The 22,603-nt window shown below is 40.3% G+C and overlaps 1 protein-coding gene across 13 annotated transcripts in view; it reads left to right on the top strand.

Annotated features, from left to right (window-relative positions):
- Positions 1-22,603, top strand: part of Klhl32 (kelch like family member 32) — a 225,317-nt gene that overhangs the window by 119,917 nt on the left and 82,797 nt on the right. For 8 of the 13 annotated variants that reach the window (XR_003836500.1, XR_003836499.1, XM_021160284.2 and 5 more), the window contains one exon: positions 17,953-18,051. Coding sequence is in view for 8 of the 13 variants with exons in the window: in XM_021160284.2 (XP_021015943.1) it covers positions 17,953-18,051 (99 nt within the window). In the remaining 5 variants the exon portion in view is untranslated. Of the gene's footprint in view, positions 1-17,952; positions 18,052-18,220; positions 18,332-22,603 lie in introns of those variants that run through there. The other 5 variants (XM_029476836.1, XM_029476833.1, XM_029476835.1 and 2 more) reach the window with 5 other exon arrangements.

Below are 22,603 nucleotides of genomic sequence, written 5' to 3'. Positions count from 1 at the left end.
TAGGATAGGTGAAGATCCTTTCCCAATCTGTTGGTGGTTTTTTTGTCTTATTGATGGTGTCTTTAGCCTTGCAGAAGCTTTGTAGTTTCATGAGGTGATTTTTATTTTCACAAAGAAGCAAAAACCACATACTGTAGAAAAGACAGCAGCTTCAACAAATGGTTCTGTTCAAACTTGATAGCTGCATATTGACAATGAAAATACATTAGTATTTTTCACACTGCATAAAACTCAACTTCAAATGAATCAGAAAACTAAACATAGGACCTTATGACCTTAATCTTGTAAAGGAGAGAATAGAAAATATCATTGAATTCATTGGCATGGGAAAGGAAGTTTTGAACAGGAACCTGATAGCTCAAGTGGTAAGACTTACAGTTAATTAATAAGTCAGGCTTTGAGAGTTTGAGCTGGTACACAGATGGCAGTAGCCTCTCGGTTGAAGGACTGAGATGGCCAATGTGATAGCCAAGAAGATCCTAGAAGAAATCTTCCCGAGGTTTGGAATACCCAAGGTAATCAGGTCCAATAATGGACCTGCCTTTGTTTGCCCAGGTAAATCAGGGACTGGCCAAAATATTAGAGATTGGTTAGAAGTTACATTGTGCATACAGGCGCCAAAGCTCAGGACAGGTAGAAAAGATAAATAGAACTCTAAAAGAGACTGGTGCAGACTTGGTGCTCCTTCCCCATGCCCTATTTAGAACTAGAAATACTCCCTTTTGATTCAGCCTTACTCTTTTTAAGATCCTTTATGGGGCTCCCATGCCCATAGCTGTCTTAAATGATGTGTTTAAACCTACATGTTGTTGTAATAATAATCTGTATGCTAAGTTAAAAGGCTTGCAGGTGGTGCAGAAAGAAGGCTGGTCACAATTGGCTACAGTGAATGAGCCGGGTACCCCAAAAGACATCTCACCAGTTCCAGCCAGATATCTGATCCACGTACACCTATATCATGCCCAGACCCTCAAGCCTCACTAGAAGGGTCCCTGCCTAGTTCTGTTTACTATCCCTTCTTATTCTGTTGATTTCTATACTCCACATAGAGATATAGACTTCTACAATTCTAAGATTAGAATTACTTAGTAGAAGAAGAGGGGAATGAAAGGAAATAAAACTTGAGACCTGTAAAAAAAATAAGTCAGACTTATGAAGCTAAATGCTTCTATACAGCAAAAGACACACCATCATTCAAGCAAAATGGTAGCCTACGGGATAGGAAATATCTTTTGTACCAACTATTAATCAGATAAAGGTTAGTACCTAATGTATAAGGACCTTTAAACACCTGAAAATCAAGGGAGCTAAAAAGTTTTCAAAAGATGGCTGAGACACACTTATAATGTTCATTATCCTTAGCCTTTAGGAAGATGCAAGTTAAAACGACTTTTGACTTCATCTTACTCCACTCAGAATGACCAAGATCAAATGGCAGCAGATGCTGGTGAAACAGGAGAATGGGACACACTTACTCATTGTTGTTGGTACAAATTGCTACTTTTGAAATCAGTGCAGAGGGGCCTCCAAAAACTTAAAATAGATCTACCATGATACCCTGCTATCCCTCTCTTGGGCACGTACACAAGTTACTCTATATCTTACTACAGAGATAGAAACTTGTGCATGCATGGTCTTAGCGGTTCTGTCATACTACCCAGAAGTTGGAAACAGTCCAGATGTCCATCACCTGACGAATAGATAATGAAACTGTGGTACATCCACATGTTGGACTATTATTACACTGTTAAGGAAAAATGAAATTTGCAGGAAATGGACAAAGTTAGAAAAAATTATCCTGAATGAGGTAACTCAGACTCCCAAAGACAAATTGCATGCTTTCTCTTACATGTGGATATTAGCTTTTATATTTTATATACATGTGTGCTTCATTTAGAATATCCACAAGGTTAGGTAGCTAGTTAGTGACTAGAAGAGGAGTAGGGGAATCTCCCAGGAAGGGACAACAGAATGTAGTGTTATAAAGAGATGAAGGGAAACTAGAACAGGAGGATTAAATGGGGTAAGGGAGCAGAGGGCATGGGAGATTGGAATGACATGGGGATAGGATAACTTAAATTTAAACACCATCTTAGAGCCATTCGAATAAAACAGGGTTTCTCTCCACCCCTGATTTTGATTTAGATGTTTGTAATAACAATACCACAGAGAAGGCCATGTTGTTGAAAAGTTTACAGTTCATGGGACTTACTGAAGGAGGCACAAAAGTCACTTGGAGGAGCCTTGTCTTTTGTTTGAGATAAGAAGAGACTGAGCCGAGGGCTCTTTGTGTAGACAAAGGTTTGTACAGTTTAGAATGACTTCGAAGCTTTCTTTTACTTTTGCCTGGTTGTGAGGATGCAAGGAAGAAGGGTGTGCAGGGCTCAAAATCTTCCAGCAGTTAAACATCAGAAATCCCTTGAGCAATAAAATCATGTTTTAGGCACAGATATTGAGAAATTGTTAAACTCACATCTTTTCATGAAAACAAAATGGGACTGAATATATCCAAGGCATCTATCTGTATTCCTTCTTAGCCTCAGTTCTGCTTCAGGAAACCATTGGAAGCTAAGGCGCTTGAGCCCTGATGCTGAACACACCCACTACTGGAAGTGAGAGGCTCCCAGTAACTGAGACCATATTTCATGACCAGTCTGGGTGTGGCCCACAGGGTTTCTAACCCACCTTCATTACCTGGTCTGGGTTTGTTGCTTTTCTTCTCTTCACTGTGTCTGGAGCTCTCTGTGGCTCCTGTCCCCGCTGCCAGCTCAGGGAACTGGAATGTAAGTATTCCTCTTGCTCTTCTCGATGGTTTATTGTCAGTAGTAGGACAGGAAACAGCCTTTGTTTTTCTTGCTGACACCATCATGCATAGAAATATTTTGGCATCCAGCAACTCATAAAAGTAGATAAACACGCCTGCTTACTCGGGGTGGGTTTGTTCTTGATACTTATTCCCCTTGACTGTTTCAGCAGGACATTCCACTGTCTTGTGTGTCCTTAAGTACACATCTACACCACAGAAGGTAGATAGTACCCCTGTTTGAAGTATTTCTAAACAATGATCTTTCTTGGTCATTGGAATTTCTGAGTCATGACTGTATCTAGGATCTTTGCTGAAATTACCTGAGTAGCAAGTTAGCCATTTATTTCATGGCTCGTCTTGGCAGTGCCTTTGTTTTCATTAAGAGATGTTAGCTTATTAAAGTACCTGAACTTTTCTTTGTTCAGAAAAAAAAAAAAAAAAGATGAGTGCCATCTAGCCTGTATAGTTCTTTTGAAATGTTTATGAGGAGAAAAATATAAACATGAAGGTTTCCTGAGAGATAATGTGGTCTTTTTATCCAGATTTTTAATTCCCAGCCTCCTCTATCAGGATTTAATGTAAAAAGGTCTTTACTATATCTTGAAATGAAATTCTTTCATGTTTTATCCATTAATTTATTCACATTATATCCTTATGGCTACCTTCACTTCCTCCCACTCACCCCCCTCACACAGTTCCTGTCTCCACTCCCCCTCCCCTTCTCCACCCAGAGGATGGAGACCAACCAGGGTATCCCCCTACCCTGCTGCATCAAGTCTTTGCAGGGCTAAGTGCATTCTCTTACTGAGGCCAGACAAGGTATCCTAGTTAAGGGAACAGGGTCCACAGACAGGCAACAGCTTTAGGGACAGCTCCTGCTGCAGTTGTTCGGGACCCGCATGAAGACCAAGCTGCACATCTGCCACATACATGTGGGGACCTAGATCCAGCCTGTGTATGCTCTTTGGTTGGTGCTTCAGTCTCAGAGCCCCCAAGGGTACAGGTTAGTTGACTCTGTTGGTCTTCCTATGGGGTTCCTATCCTGTTTGGGCCTCTCAATTCTTCCCCCAACTCTTACCTAAGACTTCCTAGCTCCATCTAATGTTTGGCTCTCTGCCTTTATATCTGTTTTAGTCAGCTGCTGAGTGGAGCCTCTCAGAAGACAGTTATTCTGTGCTCCTGTATGCAAGCATTATGGAGCATCGTTAATAGTATCAGGGATTGGTTCTTGCCCATGAGATAGGTCTCAAGTTGGGCAAGTTACTGGTTGGCTATTCCCTCAATCTCTGCTCCATTTTTGCCATTGGATTTCTTGTAGATAGGACACAGTTTGGTCAAAAGTTTCTTGGGTGAGTTGATGTCCTTATCACTCCACTGGAGGTCCTGCCTGGCTACAGGGTGTGGCCACTTTTTAACCGACCTACATAAGTTACTCTAAGCCCTGATGAAATGACATGACCACATATGAAAAGGGTGAATACAAGGAAATAATTTTATATTTAAAATCATATCAATACATATATACTGGTGGTAATTATTCTCAGAGTTGGGGAAACACTCACTTGCCTGCATGTATAGGTGGCTTGGCCATGCCTGCACCAGTTGACTTAATCATGAGTGTTTCACGAGCAACACACATACCCAGGAGTATATATAGTCTTTGCACTGTACTGTTTATAAAGTAGTGAGTAATTCCAAGAAAAATACATTAAAGGGCTTCTGCTCATCTTTTCCCATCGGAGCACTGGAAAACTGAATGTCTTTCCACACAGGAAAACAGTAAAAATGTGGTTACATGTTAGGCAGAGTCAAGTTTGGAATTTTCATCTTTAAAAATAAAAATCTTACATGTGCATTACTGCAGGACATTGAGGCTTACAGCTGTAGGGAACTCCTTGATGACTGCTCTTTCCATTGCCTGACAGCTGGCCTCCTTTCTGGATGACTGGAGATGTCCACGTGAGTTTTCCACTTGTACCCTAGAGAGGGACACTGACGTCTTTAAGAAACACTGGTTATATTTTGAATTTTATACTGAGATCAGCTGTAAAATTCAGAAAGCAATGCTTAGGTTTTAAACAGTTTTTTCTTTTCTTTTTGTGTTCTACTACTTCTAATGTTCTTTAAAGTATTATCAAGAAAAATATTCTACATCTTAATATCTGTAGGAAAACTTGCTGTAGATCTCTGGGTCTTTGGGAATTAGAATTATCTTTAGTGTTTTCACCATCTAAGGTTACATCATTGTATTTCTGTTTTAGTGTGTGTGGTGGATGTATGTGTGCCTGGACATATGGCGGACAGTATCTTCCCCTATAAAAAAATGTGTTTTTGAACAGTCTTCCAATGAACCTGAAGCTCACCAGTTAGCTAGACTTTCTCCCCAGTAAGCTCCCTATTCTTTTGAGGGGTGGGTAAGGTCCTGCCCCAGTTGCTGGGTTATATGTACATGGCCACACCATTCTATACACAGATGCTTGGGATCTGAGCTCAGGCCCTCAGGTTGCCACAGAAAGCGCTTTACTCACTCACTTCTCCATCTCTTCAGTCCTCGGGTTTAGTTTTGAGTCCACTTGAAATAGCATGAACATGGAGATTGTGTGTGAAACATGGAGATTGTGTGTGGTGGATTACTTATGACATTTCTAACATTATTTATTGACATTCTTCTCTGCCCTTATATTGCTTGCAATTTCCTGTCTTCTCTGACTTATGTTCCTGATGTTTAAATAGTTACATAAACTGGATTTGGATTGTGCCTGTGTGTAATATCAGCTCTCGGGAGGCAAGGCAGGAGGATCACACCTTCAAGATCAGTTCATTTGAGGAAAGCCTCAACTTCATAGTGAACAAATAAAAACAAATACGACACTTAGGCTGTAATTCACTTCACTGTCTTTCTTGGAATTAGTCAAGTACACTTATCTGCAGGTGCTGGGCGTATAAATAATAATGCCTTACTGAAATTCCTTTTTCATTTTGGTTATTTTTAAATGGATTCGGAGATGTGTGGTGGCTTGACCAAAGGAGGAGTATAGCTCTGAGGACTGCCTCCTCAGAGAGTTTTACCAAGGAAGGCTACTGGGGAAACTTTCCCCTAAAAATGGAGTCTGTGAGCCCTCTGCTGGAGACATTTAGTATTTGTACAAGGTACTTGGTATATGTGGTCTGTAATTCCAATGTTTTTAGAAAACATGATAGCAATATATGTTTCTTCCAACGAATAGTATAATACATAGGTGCCTAGCTATTTTTTCCAATACTGGAGATTGAACCCAGGACTTTGCACATGCTAGTTAAATGCTTTTCCACTGAGCTATATCCACAGCCCTCAAATAGAGCTTGTCAAAAGGTTTATTTTGTAAGTATTCCATTTGAGCAGATTATCATTAAAAACATTCAAATGAAGGAATTGATTTGAATGTGGTACATTAATTTCTGAATCCTTATATTCTTTGTAAATCATAAGAACCATATCTTAATATTTGCTCTCAAATGAAATTTATTAATTTAGCAAATACTTAATGGTGTCTTACTGTGTGTCGAGGACTTACTGGATACTGGGGTGGGACACTGAAGGGAAAATTACATTGAATGCTTTTGAATGAGTTATCACACTGTGATTGGCATCGACAGATTGATGTGTGATTGCATTTTTAAAAAAACAGGATAGGAGTGGCATTTTGAATTGTGTATGGAATATAATAAAAAATATGGGAGTTCCCCCCCAAAAAAAAACTGTAGAAATTCAGACAAGAGACTAAGAAATGAGTTGTAGTGATTTTCAGGACACAGTTTAAAATACTAACTTTCATTGTCTGGCGGGGAGGGAAGGGAGTCATTTTCTCTGTGGTGATTGAATGGGAGCAGCTTCTGAGGAGCCTCTGTGTCAGAATTTTGGTGCAGCATGAACCAGTCCCTGACTTGAGAGAGAAGCAGCCCTGAGTCCCACTTGCAGCCCATCTGAGGAGTCCTGCCTGAATCCCGTGGTGAGGACTTGTTGACTGTTGCTGAAGGTCACTACCTCAGACCATGGTCTAAATGTAGGGTGAATTCACATCCTTTCCAGGCAATGCTAATCTGTTCTGCCTCACTCCATTTATTGACAAGTTTCTCACAGCTTCTGTCTTTTCACACTGCCTCTACCTTCCCTACAACATCCATAATGGGGGAATTCAGCTCCTGTGGGAATTAGGAAGAGAAGGCTGCATGTGCCTGTCATCGTGTCCGTAGACATCCCCATGTCTATTTCTGTTCAGTTCGTTTCCATCTTTCCCTGTGGAAGGTGTGCATCCCTGAATGTTGTGGGTAGGGGGCTGATGGTTCACCCTAGGCTCTCAGTCTTTGGCTCGGTCCTCCTGCCTGTAAACTTTGTAGCTGTCTCTCTGTTTTCCATTTCTTTTTTCTCTACTGCATTATCCCAATCCCACAGTACACAGGCACACTCTATTACCCAATTATTAAAAGGAAAACAAAAACGTTTTCATTTGCAAAAATGTATCCCACAAACCCGTTTTCCCTCAGTTTTACACATCTGTTACACATCTTTCCACTCCTCAAGTCTGAAGGATTCTATCTCTAGCATTCTAGAAAAACTGTTCTCTTTTGAAACGGGCTACTCTGCATAGTAGATCAGACTGAAGCTTTGAACTCCGAGATCTGTTTGCCTCTGCCTCTAGAGTGCTGGGATTAAAGGTGCTCACTACCATGCCCTCAGCTTAAGAAACTTTTCTTAGAAGACACGGATATTGGCAAATACAAACTAAATGTTGCCCCTTACAGCCACTCAGCTCCAGGGACTACAGCCGGACCGTCTCCATGGAAGTCTTTCTCTCCGAGCTTTCAGACCACTCTTGGCTCATCATCCCAGCCTCCCCTGACCCACTCCACGTGCTTTTGTAGGTCTTAGTTTTTTCCTTCTCTGCCTTCATGCTGGAATCCCTCATGCATCATAACTGGCCCGCACAGGCTCCCTTGCTAATGTCATGCAGACCTTGGTCACTTGCTGCAATATTGTGCTACTGACCCCCTGCCCTCCAACTCCCTCTACAACAAATATCAGCAAATATTTTCTGTAAGAGGGCAGAGAATGCACAATTTAGGCTTCACAGGACATGTCATTGCTACTTTAAGCCTCCTGTTGTAACTGACAAGCTGCCTGAGAAAGATCAAATCTGTAAGATTCAGTTGGCACTAAAATTTTAATTTCATATAATTTTCATATGTCACAACATATTCCCCACCATTGGGGTGTTTTGATTATTTTAAAATATTAGAATTATTCTTAAAAACCAGTACCCTCAACAGTAAAATAAAGGGGCATTAATTCAACAAAAATGTACAAGATCCCTATAGTGAAAACTTCAAAACTCTCGTGAAAGAGGTCAGGAATGTCTCTGTCAGAGAGTAGCTATTGTCCAGAAATAAGTTCTTTACAACTTGATTAGAGTCAATGCATCCAAACCAAATTTCAGAAGGATATTTATAGGAGCTAAACAAACTGACTGCAATACTCAGATGAAGTAGCAAAAGACCAAGAATAGCCAAAAGAGTGTTGAAAGTGAACACAGTTAGACAACTGATAGTTCCCCAACATCAGTGTGATATGGACCAGAGTCCATCAGGAGATCAGTGGACAGAATGAAGAGCCTAGAAACAGACCAAATCAACAAAATTGATGGATCATCAATAGGGGAAGAAATAAAGTGCAATAGAGAAAGAAAAATCTCTTTCACGAATAATGTTGGTTCAACTGGACATCCACCTGCAATCAAGTCTGTGCATGGATCTTCACAAATGTAAAACACAAACCTAGAAAACTTCTAGGACCTGTTCATAATATAGGAGACATTTTTCTATAGATAACTGAACATATGACAAAAATATTTTTATATTTTGTTTATGTGTGTGTGTGTGTGTACCACAAGCATGCACATATCAGAGCTAAGAGGCCAGGGTTGTTATATTAGTGCTGGACTCAGAATTATGGAGGAAGCTCTCCTAACCAGTGAGGCATCTCTCCAGTTCAGACAAATTATTTTTAAAGACACACACACAAAAAAATGTGGTCTTTAATAACCTGTATTTCAGTGGAATTAAAAACTTGTGTTCTACAAAACAGTATCAGGAGAATAAAAATCCAAGCCACAGTTTGGAGAAGATATTTATGAAAGTATAAAAGGATATTATTTGAAATAAGTGAAGAACTGAAAAGTTTAGTACTACAAAGAGGCATACTCTGAGTTTTAAAACAATGGCCACAGGTGAGTCACCAGTGAAGATAGGTGGCAAATAAGCACATGGGAAGACGTTCATGTATTTCATTAGGCAAGTGCAAACTAGAGCAAGTACTGACTGTTGTCCACCTCTTTAACACACTGTGTCGCACATAGAACCTGACAACCCTAAAAGCTTATGAGGGCAGAGAGTACAAGAAACTCATTTGTGTCTGGTGAAAAGTCAAAATGGTAGCATCCCTGAAGAAGAGAAGTTGACAGATCATTAAAGAAATAAAGTGCTCTCTCAGTCTCTGTTTCTGTCTCTGTCTCTCTGTATGTCTGTCTGTCTGTCTGTCTGTCTGTCTGTCTCTCTCTCTCTCTCTCTCTCTCTCTATATATATATATATATATATATATATATATATATATATGTCTTATAGGTTATGGAAAATGTGTCATTCTGTGGAAGATGTTAATATGAGAATATTATACATGTGTAGGCACAGAATGTATATGAGAACTCTATTTTTTGTTAAATTTTGCTACAGGCAAAATTGCTTGAGAGAGAGAGAGAGAGAGAGAGAGAGAGAGAGATTTAGGTAGATATAGATAGATTTAGGTAGATGTAGGTATTCATTCCTTGGTGTCTATCCTTAAAATGAAAAAGATCTGAACACAAATATCTAGATGCTTTATTTGCAACTAACACAACCTGGAAGCCACCGAAATGCATCTCTAGAGTAAATGAATGGATACCTTAACTGTGAATGGAATAGGAAAGACTCAGTGCTGGAAGAAATGAGCTACTAAACCATGAAAAGACTTGCAGGGAATGCAGCTGCGCATTGCCAAGTGAAGGAAGCCGGTTTAAAAATGCTATACACTATGGGATTCTAATTCTATGACATTTTAAAAACTGTCAAACTATAAAGAGAGAAAAAGAAGAGTGTATTTCAGGAATTAGGATGGGGAAGTGAATTAGCCAAGTACAGAGGATATTTAGGACAGTGAAAATCTTATGTATGGCCTTCCAATGTCCAATACATGCCATTATACGTTTGTCAAAGCCTATAGAGTATAAAACACCCAAAATGAACACAAAAGACATGGGTTTTGTGAGAAAAACGATATATTAATATAGTCTTGTAGGTTATGGCAAGTGTGTCATTCTGTGGAAGATGTTGAGATGAGAATATTATACATGTGTGGGCACAGTATGTATATGAGAACTCTTATTTTTAATAAATTTTGCTACAGGCAAAACTGCTTTAAATTTAGCCCATTAATTAAACATTAAAAATAAGAAATAGTAATGCTTTGCCCACCCACTATACAAATGCATGTGATTGGAAAGATGTGGTCTGGGGGTTGTACTTTGCCACCTGGATGCATGTGGTTTTGTCTCCTGGTTGTTTATATGGATGACACATCACAGACCTAACCTCAAAACTCAACTCTTGACCTTCCTGTAAACCTGCATGCTCTAGGTTTTACTCTTGTGAGTAGAGGCACTAGTGGGTCTCTGAGCTCTGAGCACCATGGTAACAAGGGTGTATGCTTGGGTAGCAGTGGTTATCTTTACAGAGTCTAGAAAGATGGCTAGAATTCTGGGATTAGAAAAGAATTGCTGTTGATTAAGTGTGCTCCTGTGCCTTCAGCGTCCACATTTTCATATGGTGGTTATATCTACTTGCAAAGATGAGAAGTGGAAAATAAAACCACGGGAAGGGCAGATGGCATAAATGAAATGGCCACATGATATTTGTAAGATAGTAGGTAGTATGGGAGCACTCCACATAAAACTAGATTTGCTTTTCATGAAATTAATAATAGAAACATTTGTGCTCTATAAATTAGGCATATAATTTTTCTGAGCCCTTTATCTGGGTACTCCATTTTCCCCCATCCACAAACTTTATGAAAATAAGTTCTGGTTATATATTTCTTTAGAGATGTTGCTAGGTAGGAAGATGTCAGTGGCAAACTCTAAGGGTGTGTTTTTATCTTCATCCTTTACAAAGCTCGTGCAAGGAATTTCCCAAACAAGCATAGGATTGTGTGTTGATGATCCCTTTGCACACTGGGGCTTATTTCTCTGACATCTTTAATGAAATTAGACAGCTTCAATCCCCAGCTCCCTCAGCAACATGCTGTGTGCATGCTGTCTTTGCATTAGTCACACCACGGACTTAATAATTGCATTCAGCTCCATCTTCTCTCTCCATTCAGTACCCAGCAATAACATTGTTAAGTCACCCCTACACTTGAAAATTGGTGCCAAGGGGGCTGAAGAGATGATTCAGCTGCCAAGAACACTGGCTACTTGCCAGAGGACCCAGGTTTGGTTTACAGTGATCAGATGGGGGCAAACGACCATCAGAGAATGATGCCCTCTTCAGTTCTGCATGCACATGGTCAACAGACATGAGGCCAAACACCTGTACACATCAAATCACATCAAATAAAAGGAAAGTAATCCCTTAAAAATAAAGAGAATTGGCATCAACCCTACTCATTCTTTAAGAGGTCTTCCATCTTCACATGACAGTAGTTGGAAGTCGAGGTTTTCTCTTTGGTTTCACTCTCATGTTCTGGAGAATCTGCCCCTGTATTATGAAGCTGGCCCTGATATGGAGAATCTGCCCCTGTGTTATGGAGCTGGCTATATTATGGAGAATACCAGTTCCATGATAAAGCTGTGAGGGATGGAATCTACCATCTTCATCACATTTGAAAGAATACTGGTTACTAAGTAGGTCTTAATAATTAATCCAGCTTTTCTTTTAACCTATAATGACCTTCATGTTTCATTATACTTTAATTTGCTACAACTGCTTCTTTCCCTTATAGTTAGAAACTATCAAAAATGTATTCTGCTTTTTCAAATAATTAGCCACATTTGTAAAGGTGATGTAAGTATGTATAATTTATCTTTACATTCTGTTAAATAATGCATCTTATTAATTTAAACATAATGAAGAAAACCATGTTGGAAATGACTAGTTGACAATACTATTAATCTCGAGGCCTTGAAATGCCAGAATAATTCTAATGAAGAAGGGGCCGTAAGAAATGGAGTTTTCTTTATGCTGTGAAAAGACCAAGTCTTTTCATATTCATCTGCAGGGATTTTTCAATTAAATCTGGCACTTGTAGCCAAGGGCTCCTCCAGGACAACGTGTCCCCTGAAACACCACACCAGCACAATCCCATTGGGATCTTCTTGCTTTTCTTAAAACACTGAGCTCCAGTATGTACGCTATTATTCTTCTGTCCCGACATAACATGATATACGTACACTGTCTGTTACTCCTACAAACCTTATGAGGCAGACAGTATCGTCAGTACACATAAAGTCACCGAGCAATGCTTGGAGAGTAAATCCTTATCCTCACTGCCACTATATTTTCTTCTTAGAGGCCTGATAAAGGCCACAAGGAACAGAGAATCATTTGCTTTAACCAAGGGTGCCACCTTGTGGATAAGCAGTCTTTACTAAAGTAATATTGAAGCCAAAAGTAAATTTTGTTTTATGTCCCACCTACATGACTTTTCTTACATAGAAATGCTTCATGCAAAAGACTTCATATGTGTTGAATATCTGACTAATAAATTTATTTGTGCTCACTTTGTTCAGCTTACCTAATGCCTTATACGTTCAGATTTGTGTTGACAGTTTTCTAGACTATATGAAACAATGAATTTCATATGTGTCAAGGGGAAATGTCCTCACGCTTTCTGATAAATGATATTAGACCACATCTAACTTAAATTGCATTAGTCCTTGTGCTAAAAAAGGTGATTGTTTTCATGGATTCACTTGCAAACCTTAGTTGTCTGGGTTTAATGTTATCACACTCCTAGCCTGCTCTATTCATGAAATCAAAAGACAGCAAACTAGTATCCTCTTAAACAGGCAGTGAGGGCATACCTTCTGGAACTAAAGTTACAATTTTTTTGAAGGCACCAACTCGGTTATTCAAAGACAGAAAAGCCATACTGAAACTTCATAGGCATGCAAAGACATTTGTTATCAGAAACTAATCCAGGAGGCAAGGTTGTGGGGAGCAGATGAATGATTGATGGCATTAGAGAATGAGCTAATGAACAAACAGGAAGCACATGGAGTTTGTATGCTGGCCCCTGCTCCTACTTGTCAGGCCCGGCTGACTTTCCCAGCACTTACTCAGGGCCCCATGCAATGCCCTATGCAGAATTGTAACAAGTTCCATCCTCTTCCTCTTTCACAACTTTTTACCTTCATCTTCTGCCTAAAGATGCTGTAAGGCCAGGTGCATGAGCCGTCTCTAAGTTTGGGGGGTGTTCCTCATAGATGGTTCAAATCAGTCCTGTACAACCAACTCCACTCAAGTCATTGACCAAATGAGATGAAGCATCCCAGAATCGCCTCCTGTCAAGGAGGCAGTTGCCCTTGATTGCCCAGTTCTCGTGTCAAAATGTTTCTGGAATCTGTCACCTTATATTGAACTTGTGGATTTAAACTCTAATATTTTGTCACACTACTGGTTCAGCGCCACAGCCCATGGGGCTTTGTCCTGGAAACTGGACTGAATCTAAGAAGGAAGGAAGAAAGAGCAGAAAAGCTGAGATTGGAATGAATGTGGTTGCTCTGGTAGAGCATACCCACTATGCAATAGAAGCCAGGAACTTCAGCACTTTTACCGTGGACAGCGCAGGAGGAGGGATTAGCTGGACTGTAGGTGAGGAATCAAGTTGTAACCATCTGACCAGAGGAAGCTATAGTCACCAGTTTTTGCACACACTAGAGACATTCCCACTCAGACTAGAGGAAGGTTTTGCCATCCCTCTGAACCTCAGCCCTGTGGAAAGGTTTTGCCACTCCTGTGGTGCTGAAGCACTGGGGTCCTTAGCAAGGCCGTGCCCACATTAACGATGCACACTCACTCAGGACTTTGTCAACTCTTCCCACACTTACTTGGGGCTCTTCCAGCTCTCCACAATCAAGTGTCACTGTGCTCACACTCATTGAGTAAGTGTTATCTAGTAGCAAACCTGAGAGCTCAGTCTCAGCATTTGGGAAGAGGGATCATAGAGCATCTTTGTTCAAGTGACCTTGCTTATAGGGACAGTCCTTGAGCTTGACGCAAGTTACAGGATTGTCATTTACCCCAGATTGCACTATCTCGTTCCTCACAGCCAAATGTAGTTTCTCTGTATTCTACATGGAGGTCAAGTGTGGGTGGATAGTGGAAAGAGAATTATAAATCATCCATATGACATTTGGCTCCACCTATACACACTCTTGATGGCTTCAAACACTTTTTAGAAATCTGCAGGAGCCTTAGCTCTGTCCCATCCAGAACAGCTGAACATCACTGAGAAGTCCACAGCTCATGTTGGCTTCTTTAGGACATTTTTTCCCTCTGGCATAGGATTCCAGGACACTTGGTCTTACATTTCTTCCATTTTCTTTATCACTTTGTCTTGTCCACATCTGTATGCTTTCATCTGAGTCAAACTCCTCTAGACTACTAAGCACTGTGGATATGTATAGTCACATAGATCAACCCCCACTCTAACAGTGTGCTCTCAGCTTTCAGGGGACTTGCCTCCCTTCCTGTAGATTGATCTCAAACAACATCCAGTCTGCTAGAATGCCAGACTAGATGTTGATGACTATAATGTCTGAAGGATCTGAAGTTGGTCTTAGTTAGTTACAGCAAAAGGGAAACAAATGAGAAAGTTGGGTACTATAAAGTGAGTGTTTGAGGCCCCTTTTGAAGAGTTTTTTGTTTGTTTGGTTGGTTGGTTTGTTTTTTTGTTTTTTTGTTTTTGTTTTTGTTTTTAGCAGTTGTTCAAGAAGGTACCAGATTCACTAAACTGTAAAACACAAGGAGTTGAGCCTTCGCTTATTCCTGCCCAAGCACAAATTCTTTGGGAAAATGCAGCAGAGAAGTCAGTCACGGAATGACATCAGGGCTCAACTGCAAAGATGCTGACAAGTAATGCTTACACATGCTGGTTGTTTCTAGTAACTGAAAACCAGTTTTCCTAGCAGAGTTCTCTCTGGCAACCTTCTAAAGAACTTAGGGACTTTTCTATGGTAAAGTTTCTTTTAGAGAAATCTTATAATGAGAGGAGGAAAAAGAGCCTACAGAACAAAAATCAAAAACAAAGGCAAAAACAATCCCAGTATGGGTTTCTACTATGAGGGTTTCTCGCAGTGAGCCCATTGGACGTGTTATACATGCTATGGAATATTCATCTTGCCTCTCTGTGATATCTGTCTTTGTGTTTGGCATTTCCACACTTTGGAGGTTATCCTGAATGCCAGTTGTGTGAAATGAACACAACTGACAGGGTTGAAAGGCTAAAACTACCCTTTCTAATCTATCTATTCCCTGATCTCTGCCTTAGGCCATGCCTCTTCTGCAAGTCTGTTCGCTGTTCTTGCTCCTCTGATGGGAGCTGTACTCATTTCCTCAATGTCAGTCAAAGCCTCTTCCTTGAGGATTTGCAGAAATTTAAATTTCTCTTCTTGCTAGAAGAGAGAGCTGTAAAATTAATGTCCAGAATAAGATGAGTGTTTGCAGGTTTGAACCCCCTGCTTAACTTTTTCATATGTTTACTTCAATGATCCAGAAATATAAGTTGCATCTCCTTTTTCTCTTTCTCTGTATCAGATTGATTGATAAAATACATTTTTGAAATAAGCATGTGCATAGAAATCAATTAGTTATCCAACGTTTTAATTAAATAAGCATCTCAGTGCAGAGTGGCAGCTATGCCTAGATGTTGTTCCGCTGTGGATGCAGAAAGGATGAACTTCTTTTCTCCTGGAGCGAGTATTTTCATGTGTAGAGAAACAGAAAACAACCGCATAAATGTGCAATGTGTCAAGAGATTGTAGGTGTTGTGGAAAATAAGGAAAGATAGGAGATAGATATTAATTTTGGAGTGATGTCCTGTTTTCTACAGGATGGTCAGGAAAAGAAAGCTTCTTAGATAGTGTGGTTCTGTACTTTCCAAAGAATGAGTGACAGCTGTACTTCCACTTTTAATACGTGAGTTTGTTAAGTATATAGCAAGGCAAAGTAAAAGAATTAGTAGCAAGTAAGAGTGAGTGTGACCTGAACATGTTATATACATGTATAAAATTATCAAATAAGTTTATTTTTTAAAAAGAGAATGGCTATTGAGTTTTCACCTAAAAAAATGCTTTATTTCTTGCTGAGATGGCAGGGCCATAAAAGGAGTGGGTTGGTAAGTGGTAGACAAGAATCTAGTCTGGGGCCTACTTACTTTGAGCCGCTCTCTAAAGAGCACGGTGGCAGTAAGTTGACAGGATCTACCCAACTTGAGTGATTGACCCAACTAAGGCATGAAGAGAGTGGAGAAAAGGCAAACACATAGCTACATGCAAGGCAAAGCCGAGATAGGGTGGACTGTGCTCACTTTAATGGAAGGTACCAACTTTGGTAAACAAGCTGATGTCCCAAGGAAGAATAACTCAGGCAGAAAAGACTGCTTTGATTGATAATATGGATCAAGGAGGCAGATTTCTTTATATAGGGGTACCTCTAGCTAATCTCAGCTAGAGGTCTTTGGAGGGGAGTGGTCTTGGGTTGTAGTCATCTCAGAAGAGGAAGCTGTGTTTGATAGTTATTGCACACTGGCCAATCATTCATAATCACTTGTATTTAGACCAAAGGAAGGCTTTGCCATATCTCTGAGCCTTATCTGGTGAAGGCTTTGACTCTGCCATGTATCTGAGACATGCCCTGCCCATGTCCATGATACACATTCACTTAGAACTGCATCCTTTACCTACAGGATGTCTGAGGATGTGGGGTATTTAGAGAGAGTCGAGTGTCATCAGCATATAAAGGATGGTAAAGGCACAGAGAGAAGAGAGAAAGGTCCGAGGACCAAGTTGTGTTCATTTCTAAAGCATGGAGACTGGGAATGAGAATGTCTCAGGAGGTAAAGGAAAATCAAGAAAGAATATTGACCGAGAGCCAAGATATGGATGGCCCCATTTGGAGAAGGAGTGCACTTACCATTGTTTACAATTTCCATATGGATGTGGCAGTGAATTACCAATGGGTTTAGAAACATAGATGTCCAGTGGCCAGATTATGAACTACTGGGCTGAAGTCAAAGCACTAGGGCAGGACTAAAGGCCTTTAGGACTGAACTTCATCCTGGTGTGTGGCTTTCTCTGGCCTTTTTCAGTGGGCTGGTAGCAGCTGTCAAATAGTTGGGTTTAACCAGAAAAAGGTAGATAATTGTTATCAGCAGATGCACGACTTGTTGTCTGTCCTTGTGATGCTGCTTACGGTTTCATGAATGTGATAGCTGTGTTTTAAATAAAGAAGACGAAAGCAACAAAACCTCCATGAAGACAATGAAAGTGTGTCATTGTACAGGGCTTGTAAGGTGAATAATCCTCACCCCTCTCTCACAATACCCACCTCTCTCTCATAATACCCACCCAGTCCATGTGGCCAGAGGAGATACAAATGTCCTACCCTAAAGCACCTGCTCACTAAATTGTGATTGATCTGAAGAGTCTGAAATATACTTTGAAAAACTAGAGCTGAGTGAGTTTGATCTTTCTATGTTACAGAAAGAATGCTAAGAGGCAACTATGTTTTTTGAAAATGTTCCTAATTTTCTACAAAAATAAAGGAACTAAACAGAGTTTGGGATGTAGGAAAACTGTTGGCCCACATAAAAACAAAAGAAGTTACATGTTTAAGAGGGGCCTGTCTTACAATAATTAGGATACAGAGTTAGGAGCTGACTTTCATGGTGACAATTTTCATTCAAATGACCCTGTAGAGTAGCAATCTAAATACAGTATGGTGCATCTATAAATTTAGCAGTGCCATGTCAATTTTTCATGTAGCTGATCACTTTCTCTTTATTGAAAAACAAAAACAGATTTTGTTGGAGCCAGGAGTGATCCAGGATGTGTTAGCAGCTGGCAGTCACCTACAGCTGTTGGAACTTCTCAATCTGTGCTCCCACTATCTCATCCAGGTATGTGTGCTTGCATCTGCTAACTGCCCTGCAGATTCCCTTACCCTGAAGTTGTAAACTGTCCCCTACCAACTGATAGAAAAACTACACTGTGGTATGTACATGTATGTACATCTGGGATGTGTGTGTGTGTGTGTGTGTGTGTGTTTGTATGTGTTCTACAACCTAGCAGGTTCTTGAGGACGCAGAGAAGAGGATCCTAAGAAGACAGCTGCAGTTCCTGTGACCGTCCATGGACATGGATATGTTGCCGTTCCTCCAGGTGACCTGTCCACTCCAGGTGACCATTGTGCTCAGGCAGCAGACTGATTCAGCATCCATGTACAGGCCTCCCCACAGGGTCGCGGCTGCTATGTGCAGGCTTCACCATGGATTCCTGGGGAATACTAGAGAAGATCCTGGTTTGAAGGAATGCTGGTTGTGGAAATGACCACAGGCGCAAGAAAAGTTGATCATCCGTTGAAGAGCCAGTAACAGGAGCTATATCTTAGAGTCAAATATAATGAATTATCCTGGGAACCTCCAAGGTGGTAGAGATGGGGAAATGTATTAAGTGAGCTATGCACCCTTTTCCTGGTTTGCTGTGTGGTAAAGAACGGCTCTGGGAGAGATGAGAAGAAAATTCATGAACACTATGCTGTTGAGTATTTAGAAATGTTTCACATTCATTCCTCACAACAAATTTATTTTGTTTCATTTGTCAAGACAGGGATTCTCTCTGTAACAGAGCCCTGGCTGCCCTGGACTTGATATTGTTGACTAGGCTAGCCTTGAACTCGTAGAAACCTGCCAGCCTCTGCCTCACACGTGCTGGGATTAAAGGCATGTGACACCACACCTGGCAATAAATTTATACATTAAAAAAAAAGTCAGAAGTTCACAATGTACCTAGCTTGCTTCCGGCAGTGTGACTGGTGAGCGCTGGACTTTTCTGATTTGTAAAATCATTTTTCTCTTAGGGGAAAACATTTTCAGTAAGACGTGGATGGCAGTGGAAGCCTCATGTCTCTGAGACTTTTATTTTACAGATAAGATTACATTTAATTAAAGTGACTTATTTACTTACTTTCAAGGGAGATCAAACTGTTTTATTCAGAAATTTAAGGGTGGGGAGAGACTGAAGAGGTCCGCGTGCTCTGGTGTCTTTGGCAGGACAAGTCTTCTGGGCTTTTATCATTAACAGCCTCTCTCTCTCTCTCTCTCTCTCTCTCTCTCTCTCTCTCTCTCTCTCTCCCTCTCATTCTCTCTCTCTCCCCATACAGAGAGAGAGGAGGAGGAAGGGGAGGGAGGGAGGGAAGGAGAGAGAGAGAGAGAGAGAGAGAGAGAGAGAGAGAGAGAGAGAGAGAGAGAGAGCTCTACCTTTCCCTTCTGCCATTTGTCCCATGGTCTCACTGGCCCTTGCTTGCATTGATTAGAATATAGTGACAGTCTGACGTAATTAAAATTACAAATCTACACACTTCTATTCTAGCTTCTCTGTGCATATGTCATATTATTAGTAATAAAGAATCCTTATATTCCTACCCAATTACTTTGTTTTTGTTTAGAATCATTTCCACTAATTCTAAATTTGTCTAAATGTGCTATGAATAGGTCTTTTATCATCCACTCTTGCTACCCTACCCATCATGGAGTTTTCAAAGCTCTCTCACATGGCATCTTTTTTCTGTTGTTGTTGTTGTTTGTTGTTGTTGTTTCCTGACAAACAGGAAACAGCTCTTGTCAAGGTGTCAGTGCGGGGAGTCTCAACCATGGTCACCTAAGGAAGAATTTAAACACAGAATATGACATTTTTATTATTGTCTCAATGCATTCAACTTGACAGTAATGTTTAACTATTTTTTAATCTGGTTTTCCTTCCTTTTCCTCTCAGTAGTTTTTGGTGATATGAGAGAGCCATTTCTAATTTCTTTTTGCTGATTGTCAACATGAACCATCTAGAAAGCTTCCAAGATGTCAGAAGTGTGTGTGTGCTTAGCTTTGAAATCGAAATTGTTTTTTTTTCTTTTTTTTAGATTTATTTATTTATTATATGTAAGTACACTGTAGCTGTCTTCAGACACTCCAGAAGAGGGAGTTAGATCTTGTTACAGATGGTTGTGAGCCACCATGTGGTTGCTGGGATTTGAACTCTGGACCTTCGGAAGAGCAGTCAGGTGCTCTTACCCACTGAGCCATCTCACCAGCCCCGAAATTGTTTTTATTTGATGTTTCTATATCAAATACTACTTCTTGAGCTTTAAGAAACACAACTGGATTCACTGTTTTGTGGCAGACAATACTCAGTGATACATAGACAGGAACTTGGTTATAGTCTTATAACTTTTGAGAATGATACATAGACATACCATCATGCCTATTTGTGTATCGTTAGATGTCTTCTTTATAAGTGAAAATTCCAGATGGAGACTGGATGACCATGCTCACGTCTCCTGCCCTGTCAGATATATCTGTGGAGACCTTAGTAGCTGTGCCCTTTGCAGCTTCTCTCTTCCATGTGTTTTACTTCCATCAAAGTGCAGTTTGACTAAAGCTACATTCTGCGAAAAGTTACTCCTCAGGGTTCTTAGCAGTGTCTGAAACTCACCAGTTTCACAAATGTCCTTCGCTTCTGTTGTGGGACATCTATCTTGTTATCAGTAATTCATGCCAGATGCTGTGCTTATGGAAGGAAACTGGATAGAAACCCAGGCCTTGCGGCTGTAGAAACAACAGTATTTCAGTCTTTCCAATACATCTGCTGCTTCACTCAGGATAAACTTTTCATATTAAGTCAACCTGCTTTTAGATTATATTATTCTAATGCAGCCTTACATATCTTTACTCTTTGGCAGTATTGTTTGGCTGATTGTTAATGTTATATAGAATCATTTAGCTGAAAATATAAAAGTATTATTATTGTTGTTGTTATTATTATTATAAAAGAAAAGTCCCCAGATGCTTAAAATGCCCCCAGAAGTTGTTACCAGGGCTAATGTGTCTGCCATTCTGCTTGCAGCCTTTGTCCAACTGGGCTTTTTGTGATGTGTGCTATTATTTTGCTGTCCTTAAATTTCTCTTGTTTCTTTGGATAGATGTCTCCTCTAGGAGGCCCTGTTCTTTATCCAGTACTCATTTAAAAACAAAACAAACAAACAAACAAACAAACAAACAAAAAACAGCCCAAGGAGAACCCTTTGCATGAGCTCCCTGAGCCTCCTCAGCCCTTGGTAACTTCTGACACAGGAATGCTGATGCAGCATCCCCTCCCCCAACACCCACCCCACCCCTCATGCCTGGAGAAGAAAAGAGAAACTTCCGGATCATAGTGTGGGCTCTTTCCCTGCCTTCTCAAAGAGATCCCCAGCCCAGATGAGTCTGAAATAAAACAGAAGTGATTCTTTGTTCTCCCTGGTCCACTGTATTCCTTTAATAGTCTCTCTAGAAATGTAAACCAGTTCATTAAAGATGAATTGCTGAGGATGGGTTCTGTCAAGTGTGTGCATGGCCTTGGCTTTCAGCGTTCACATTTGTATGCATTGTGTCCCCTGTTGTAAACATGGTTGAGGAAACCCCTGGAGCTCTCTTCCTGAGTGACCAGCCCTACTTAGGGGGTGGAGGGTGGAGGGTGGGGGTTCCAGCATGCCCACTGCTGTCCAGAGCTCTTTCGCAAACTCTACTTTTTCCCAGCTAAATTCTGGACTTCTGTTGTTTATTTTGTTTTTGAAACGGGGTGTCCTGAGCTTGCCTCTACCTCACCAACATTTCTGCTCAGCCTAGAGCGCATCAGGCGTATAGGCATGTATCATCACACTCAGCCTTCCCAGCAGTTTCATATTAGCCACCGTACTGTTCCAACTCCATTTTATGTACGTTTTTATTATTTAGAACAATTTTCAAATTTAAATGTATTTTGATCATATTCTTTTAATGCCAAAAGTCCTTCCAGACTCTCTCTCCCTCCCTACCCACCCAACTTCAGCGTCTTTCTCAAAATAAAAAAACCTAAAATCCCAATACAACAAAAGCTCCCAAAAGCACGAAAACAATATAAAATACTACTCAAAAGATAACAAAACAAAACAATGAAACCTCACCTAACTGTAACAAAATAAAAGCACACAGGCACAGACACATGCACACACACCAAAACAAAACAAAACCGAGAAAAACCCTGTGGAGTCCATTACACATTGTCCAACTACTACTCCTCATGAAGCATGCCCTAGATTGGATAACACAGCCAGTGTCACTCCATTGGAGAAAATTGATTTTCTCTCTTCAGCAGGTATAAATGACAAGTCAGTTGTTAATCTTTTCTGTAGTGGCTGTTTTATTTCATTAATTCATTCATGAATTTTTAAAGATAAGAATATAAAATATAATATAAAACTAAAACTAAGACATCAAAGTTGGACAAGACAAAACAACCGATGAAAAAGAGCCCAAGTGAAGGCACAAGAATCAGAGACCCACTCATTTGTACACTCAGGAATTCTCTAAAAGCAGTAAACTGGAAGCTATAATTGAACAGGACCAGGTACAGATCCGTGCAGGCCCTATGCATGCCTCA

Source organism: Mus caroli, chromosome 4 (assembly GCF_900094665.2).
Source record: "Mus caroli chromosome 4, CAROLI_EIJ_v1.1, whole genome shotgun sequence".
Taxonomy (NCBI): Eukaryota; Metazoa; Chordata; class Mammalia; order Rodentia; family Muridae; genus Mus; species Mus caroli.
The sequence above is the reverse complement of the archived record's forward strand: the minus strand, read 5'-3'. Positions and strand labels throughout refer to the sequence as shown.